The 7,803-nt window shown below is 48.2% G+C and overlaps 1 protein-coding gene across 1 annotated transcript; it reads right to left on the bottom strand.

Annotated features, from left to right (window-relative positions):
• Nucleotides 1-232: 232 nt before the first annotated feature.
• LOC780631 (oryzain beta chain) lies at nt 233-3,814 on the bottom strand. Its single transcript, XM_044479051.1, has 5 exons — nt 3,186-3,814; nt 1,628-1,866; nt 1,401-1,541; nt 841-1,308; nt 233-564 (listed from the first exon to the last, which is right to left on the bottom strand). The coding sequence occupies exons 1-5, from the start codon at nt 3,697-3,699 to the stop codon at nt 499-501; spliced, it is 1,428 nt and encodes a 475-aa protein (XP_044334986.1). The 5' UTR covers nt 3,700-3,814; the 3' UTR covers nt 233-498.
• Between the last annotated feature and the right edge of the window lie 3,989 nt (nt 3,815-7,803).

Raw genomic sequence — 7,803 nt, 5'->3', positions numbered from 1 at the left:
ATATCTAGACACTCTCTGTTGAACAACTAAACTATATGTTCCTCCATTGCAACGCGCGGGCAACTTTATTATATAAACGGTGAGAAACAAACGACATAGCTAATTAATCTTCATTGTTCAGTTCAGAAAGAAAGCAGACGTACTCCAGGAAATTCGAACTGCAAATCAGAGCATCAAAAGCTCGAACCGTGCTGTTGCATCCACATATAAGCATCAAACAGCATGTACACGATGATCACCAATTAGCTCTGACGAATATTCTTTAAGATAGTACGAGTACAAATGGGGGCGAGCTATGTACAATTGAGTACATGTAGAAGTAGGGGATATATAAAGCGAGCGGTACTGCTAGAATCGTAATACTAAGCAACAACAATTCTACAAAAGCAATGTCTGGTTCAAATTTTGCACAAAGGCTTCTTGGGTGCACGGAGGGAGAAAAGCTCCAGCAGCCGCATCCTTCTACTCCACCTTAGACACCGCTGTCTCCCGACGAGTTCATGCCGTGTTTCGCATGGCCAGGGTGCGCTTCAAGGCCTTCACGCTCAGCGGGCTGTTCTTGGTCTGCTCAATCCAAACAAAAACAAGTCAGTCCATCCGCTATGGCTTTCTACTATGATCTAAGATGAACAAGTAAAACCTACTATCCACTAGTATGTATGTATTTTTCAAGAAAAAAGCATGACAAGTCAGTTTGGTCATGCATAGGGCATGAATATGCAGAACTGCCTAACTTGCATCAGCTGAACACTTCAGAAGACATAAACAGAAAACAGATGTAGATATTATTATCGCAATGCTGCAGCAACAATAATAAACTAAGAAAGCAGAAGTCGTTACCGCTGAGCAAGTCCCAGCCCTGATGTTGCAGACGGGGTAGTCCGGTGGGCAGCAGCTGGAATGATCCTTGCAGCAGGTGGCCCCTTCAGCCGGGCAGCAGCCCCACACCAGGCAAAGGTTCCTGAAGCCAAACGAACAGCAGCAGGTGCTGCCTGCAGGGCATGAGAAGTTCTCGTCGCAAACGTGGTCAGGGGCGACTGGGGGAGGCGGCGTCGGCGGTGAGGGAGGTGTTGGGGCTGGCTTGGGAGGGTTAGCGCCCTTCTTGGTGGGGTATGATGACATCATGGCTATCCCGCACTTCCCACTGGTCACGTTGATGTTGCGCTCCATGCGGAGGTACCCAGCCTCTCCCCAGTTTGGACCCCATGAGTTGCGGACAATCCAGTAGTCCTTGCCATTCTCGGTGCCATAGCCAACAGCAACCACACCGTGGTCGAGTTGCGTGCCACACCTTCCACTGAAGACACCCTGTAATACAGATCAATCAAGGGGCCTGTTATCACCAGACTGGCCTGAATGCTGGATAAAAGTTAGCTGCCTGCTGCAACAAGTTCACTTACCGAATGGTAGAGCTGGAACTCCCGGCCTCCAGCTTCAATGGCAACACTCACGGGCTGGTGAGCAACCGCCTTCTGCAACGATTTCTCATCATTTTCAGGGACATCTTCAAAGCCATCAATGCTCACCACCTTCGCATTTTTCTGCAAAGATATGATAAAATGTACCGGTCAGCAACGAGCATCATCTGGATGCAGGGACTATATGAAGGAAGTAAGCAAGTACCCACCCTGAGGACATCACATCTGCCGTCCACGGCTTTGTAAGGGTAGTCATCTTCAGTATCAATGCCACCGTTCTTTATGATGAACTCAAAGGCGTCATCCATAAGCCCACCATTGCAGCCACTGCTCCCGCCATTGATGTCGCACTCCACAAGCTCCTGCTCAGATAATGTCACCATCTCACCAGTGACAATTTGGTTGATGCTTTCTACTGTGCTGACTGCAGAAAAAGCCCAGCAACTTCCTGCACACACCATTAAAACGATTCATCAGTCAACAGCAAAATATTTACAAACGATGAATCAGTCAACAGCAAAAAAACTTGCCATATAAGAGTGCCACAGTTACAATCACACCAACTTTACCTCTTCCTAGGACCACACCAATTAAGAGCCATGCTCACTTAACTCATCTATTAGGTGCCAAAGGTAACAGGCAAAGGGTGTACCAAACCTTCAAACAGTTTTAACTAGATCGATTTCCTGCCAAGGCATTCGTTTGCTTCTTCTGTTTTTCCAATGGCCCAATATCAATGGGAGGTGACAGAAGAAGTAGAGCAGTAACCTAGCACATACTACTAACAGCATAATCACCATGCTGCACAATTTGTACAGTACTTTATATAAGCTAGTGGTACTGAAGAAGCTTAAAAATAGTTGTGACTGAACATTGTCAGATCTGGTTAATTCCCTTGCATACTTGGTTGATGGTTTAAGTTAATATGATCAACTGGTCAGCAGCAATTGACTGACAGATGCACGCAATACAACAATTCCAATTGCAATGTCCAAACAAAAACTACCCAAAAAGAAGGTGGCCACATATCAGAACAATAATGGAGCTAAAGCACATGGCAAGTCCAACGAACCGCCTGCCATTAATTGTTGTTCAAGTGAAAGTGGCCATTGCTTCCTTCTTACTAGTAATAAGGATACATAACGTTTGTTTGCTTCTTCGGTTATTCCCCCATGGCCCAGTATTAAAGGAAGGTGACAGAATAAGACATCCTAATCACCATACTTCCAAACGTTGTCAGGTATGGTTAATGCCTTAGGTAGTTGGTTGACGGTTTAAGTTCGTATGATCAACTGGTCAGCAGCGCTTGACTGACAGATGCACCAATACGACAATCTGAGCTGCGAGGAACAGACAAGAACCAACCCAAAAAGGCAGCCACAGATCGGAATAATACTTCTGTACTACTTCCAAACCACACAGCGCAAGGCAACACAACGAATCGGGTACCATTAACCCCTGTGCAAGTCAAAGCCGCGCGACTCATGGCCATTGCTTCCGTCCTAAGAAAAGCATGAACTTTTTTGCAACTATAACCTACCCGTACGTCAACAAATTTGCATCTAATTAAGCCCCAAAAGAGGATTTTTTTTTTCTCAGGACAACGGTTGCATCATAGATCGATTTTGGGATCGACAAGAACTAGGGTAAAGGTGACGAAGAACCCAGATCCGAGATCCGCCGTTAACAGAACAGGGGACAAATCTAAATCTAAATTAAATCTGATAACAAAAATCGTTCAAGGTGAGAAGAGGAGGAGTTTCTCACCGCATTGGCCCTGGTTCTTGACGGGGGCGACGGCGCCCTTCTCCCTCCAGTCGACGGCCTCCGGCAGCTTGTCCGACCCATCGTGGCGGTACCTCTCGCCGACGACGCGGGCGGCCCTGTTCCTCTCGGCGGTGCCCTTGACCCCGAGGTAGGCGGCGCGGAACTCGTCGTTGGTGAGATCGGCGAAGCGGTTCATGCCGAGGCGGTACCCCTCCTCGCCGGCCGCGGCGCGCGCGTTGTGGGCGTCGACGAAGCGGAGGTTGTCCCAGAAGGCCCGGAACCGGCGCTCCCGCTCGGGGATGGAGTTGGCGTTGGGGTAGGAGCCCCCGCCGTGCTCGGCCAGCCAGAGGTCGTAGACGGCCCGGGCCTCCGCCTCCGTGCGCTCCAGCCCGCGCGCCCCGTGCTCCGCGTTGTAGGCGATGATGGACATGTCGGCGGCCGAGGCGACGGCCGCGACGGCGAGCAGGAGCAGGGCCAGGAGGAGGCCCGGCCCCGCCGCGGCGGCGCGTGCCATGGTGGGGGACGACGTGGGGAGACGGGCGTCGCTCTCTCGGTCGGGCCTGGAGCTTTTTCGAGTTTTTTTTTTGTGGGTTGTGACGGATCGGTGGGTGGGTTTGTGGGGGGAGGGGTCGGGTGCGGTCGGATTTATAGATGGTGCGAGGGGTCGGGTTCGGTCGGTTTATATTAATTCGTGTTCAAGTCTTAATCTTTTTCTTTTGCTGAGGGAATATTCTAATTGTGATTGTAATTCTGTTTAAGCACGATCGATTAATGAGATTGATCTCATCGGATGAGGACTTTTGTATGTTGGTGACGCGTCATGACGACCGGCCAGGGCCGTTGGATCAAGATCTATGGCCGCCGGTGCTTAACAGGAGTATATTTTTCAATGTGTATGTACATATCATTATTATTTCCTTCAAATAACTATTAAAGGGAAAAACTTTCTTTTGAAAGGGGAAAACTTGAGATAGCTGACCACACCTCGTCGTGTGGCATGTGCATGTATTATTATGTAATTTGATTTGACAAATACGGTCGAACTTCAGTTTTTATGTCCTGTCCATGAGGAGTGGGCAATTAAGATTCGTGATTTGCTGATACAGAACTGTGAATCAAGCAAATTAAATCAGAGGATTCCAATCCATAAAGGTCGTGCTCCCAAAAGCATATAAGCGTCTGCTAAGCGGCATCCGGCTGAAGCGCTATGGGAGCAACTAGCTTGGGGGAGAGAGGCGCATCCATGGCAGCCAAAGGTGAAAGAAGCCCTCGCTGATCGGAAGCGATTTAATGAAGGTGGGAGATAGGTGCGATGAGCACTGCATCTTGTAGAACCGGTAATGGCGACAACTTCTGGCAACAACGATTGTACCGCTGTGAGCTACTACGAGGAAGCGGCCGCTGTGAGTACCATTTATATCAACAATGAATGTTCAAACGACTTTGACCGTTATTTCGAAATTTCATAACAAGTTGATATGAATTCAAAGAAATGCAAATAAGATATCAGGATGTTCATAAAACATCACCTACATTCGCATGTAATTTTTATTCCTGAAAAAAGTATTGTTTATACCTTTTTTTAATAATGTTAATTACATTAATAACCTTAGGTAGTTTAAATGGTACTTTTGTCATGAATGCAAATGACATACACATAAAGGTAATGTTTATCGGAATCGCCGCCCAGTTGCTACGGCGCGGCTCAGTGATGTAGAACCATTCTTGTTGCCAGACCTTGACGGTCTCGACAAAGGCCCCCTTGGGCCATGTGGCGTTGGGCAGCTTGCTTATCATGGCCCCGCCGCAGTCTGCGTACTGCCCGTCGATCACCTTCGGCTTCACATTGAAGATCTTCAGCCATAGGCCAAAGTGGAGGGGGGGATGCGGAGTAAAGCCTCACACACGACGATAAACGCCGAGATGTGGAGGAAAGAGTTCGGGGCTAGATCATGGGAATCTAGCCCGTAATAGAACATGAGTCCCGTGACAAAGGGGTGGAGTGGAAAACCTAACCCTCTAAGGAAATGGGGGAGGAAAACGACCCTCTCGCCGGCCTCCGGAGTGGGGATGATCTGACCCTTGGTGGGGAGCCTGTGTGCGATGGTGGCGGCTAGGTATCCCGTGCTCCGGAGATCCTTTATCTCCTTCTCCATGACGGAGGAGGCCTCCCACTTGCCCTTGGAACCGGATCTGACCATGGTCAGAGGAGGTGGTGGTGGTGAGGAAGACGAAAACTTTTCGGGCCCTGAGAGCTTGGGAGATTGGAAGGCTGAGGAGATTGGAAGGCGTGGGGAAGAAAGGAGAAATCCATTGCCCTCTTATAGGCGGTAAAAATGCCAACCGTCCCCCCACTTGTGCCTTGAAACTCGCTTATTCCCAATGAAAGCGTGCACCGTAAACGGTTGGATTACCCAAATTTTATTGATGAGCAATCCTGTATTAAGTGGGCACGATCTCTGTTTTGACAGGACATGCCAATGGGGCTTGGCCTCGAAACACAGAACGCGGGGTGCGAAAACGGTTCAAAACGCTGAAGGGTCAAGTCTGACACTTCGCCGAAAAAAGTTGTCAGTAAAGACACTGTTCCTGTTTTTTTATATATCCTACCTTCGCGACTAAGGGTTGTGTTAATTACGCAAGGCCGAATATAGTTCTTTTATGGAGGAAGGTTGATGTATTTTGTTCAGGTAACCCGCCTCGCAATGCCGAAGACAATCTGCGCGTTGAACACATCGTCATTGAAGACTGGTTCAAGGACTACTATGGGAGTCCTGGACTAGGGGGTCCTCGGGCGTCCGGTCTACTGGATATGGGTCGGACTAATGGGCCGTCAAGATACAAGACAGAAGACCACCTCTTGTGTCCGGTAGGGACTCCCGTATACGTGGATGGCAAGTTTAGGTGTCCGGATATATACTATTTCCTTTCTGTTAAACCGACTTTGTAAAACCCTAAGCCCCTCCGGTATCTATATAAACCGAAGGGTTAGATCGAAGGCAGGATCACAACAACAACATTGATAGGCTAGCCAAGCTAGGGTTTAGCCATTACGATCTCGATGTAGATCAACTCTTGTAACCCCTATACTCATCAAATATAATCAAGCAGGAGTAGGGTTTTACCTCCATTAAGAGGGCCCGAACCTGGGTAAACACTGTGTCCTTTTGATCATAGTTAACATCGATCCGCAGACATACAGCTTGGGCCCCCTACCCGAGATCTGCCGGTTTTGACACCGACAGACGCTGCCCTCCGCGGGCACGCTGTCTTGCGGGTGGACGACTTCGTTGCCCTGCTGGACGTCGCCTTCCACGGGAACGCCGCCGTGCGGGTGGACGCCGCTGTCCGCGAGCGTGTAGTCGTCCGGGATGCCGCCGTCAGCGAGCATGTTGTCCTCCGCAAGCAAGCTATCTGTCTTCCCAGTTCCCACAAGTGGATATCTTCGATGAACATGAGCTTGACGGGGAGGAGACACTAGTAGAAAAAGGGCCTATTGTCCCGGTTCGTAAGGGCCATTTGTCCCGGTTTTTGAATCGGGACTAAAGTGTCGGTACTAATGCCCTAGACCTTTAGTCCCGGTTCTTATACAAACCGGGACAGATGGGCCTCCACGTGGCCGGTGCGGCGAGCCCAGGCAGGAGGCCCTTTGGTCTCGGTTGGTGGCACCAACCGGGACCAATAGGCATCCACGCGTCAGCATTTCAGGGGCTAGGTTTTTTGTTTTTTTTTGAAAGGGGGGGGGTTTAGGGGGTTTTGGAGGGTTAATTTAGGTGTTTCATATATTGTGTTAGCTAGCTAATTAATAGAGAGAAGTGTCCTCTCTTATCTCCGTGCTTGGTCGACGCTATGTACTATACGTATAGAGAGGACTAGACACGCTAGCTAGTAAGAAAATGAAGGAAACAGAAGATCGTCATGAACATATGCATACAAAGAGAAGTGATATCGACCATCTCGCCTTCTCTGAGAGATTGGCCGAACAACAAGTTCTCGTATATCTATCCGACGCTACTGGCTACATATATACAATATAATTATCTCTTACAATATAATCTCCTAATTCCAAATGAACTCAGGGTCCACATGGTATTCTCCGTCTTTAGCGATCACGTGGTCAAGAAAGAATGCCGCCAATTCCTCTTGAATTGCTCGCATACGATCTGGTGGTAGGAGTTCATCCCGCATCCGAAATATCTAATTTGAAGAAGGGGGTCAATACATATATATGAATAAATGAAACTCAACACAAATAATGGTAATAAAATAAAATTGTAAATATTATTATTTACGCATTTCATATTGTTTGTCAGAGTAGCCCCGCTCACAGGTCGTGTGGCGGATGGACTCGCAAATGTAGTATCCACAGTAATTATTCCCTTGTTCCTGCCACAACCACTTTACAAGAAATAGAGGTCAATCAAACTGATAATTAGCAAGCATGTTAAATGGTATTGATGAAACTAGCGCTTGAATCACTAGGAGATGCGTGAAACATGCTACTATAGTACTTACTTTCGGGTGTCTAAATTGCAGCTTCTTTGGCAGTCCCGGAGTTTTTGAGGTGAATTTTTTCCAAACCCTGCCAGACAAAGAAAACAATTACTTGATATCAAGA

Source organism: Triticum aestivum, chromosome 2D, assembly GCF_018294505.1.
Source record: "Triticum aestivum cultivar Chinese Spring chromosome 2D, IWGSC CS RefSeq v2.1, whole genome shotgun sequence".
In the NCBI taxonomy this organism is placed as follows: Eukaryota; Viridiplantae; Streptophyta; class Magnoliopsida; order Poales; family Poaceae; genus Triticum; species Triticum aestivum.
This window is presented reverse-complemented; position numbering and strand designations above follow the sequence as displayed.

Excerpts from the sequence above, each read along its gene's own strand:
- LOC780631 (XM_044479051.1), bottom strand. The coding sequence starts at position 3,699 with ATGGCACGCGCCGCCGCGGCGGGGCCGGGCCTCCTCCTGGCCCTGCTC. Across the intron at positions 1,867-3,185 it reads CAAGAACCAGGGCCAATGCG|GAAGTTGCTGGGCTTTTTCT; the intron begins GTGAGAAACTCC and ends TGGTGTGTGCAG. Across the intron at positions 565-840 it reads GGGCTGGGACTTGCTCAGCG|ACCAAGAACAGCCCGCTGAG; the intron begins GTAACGACTTCT and ends TGGATTGAGCAG.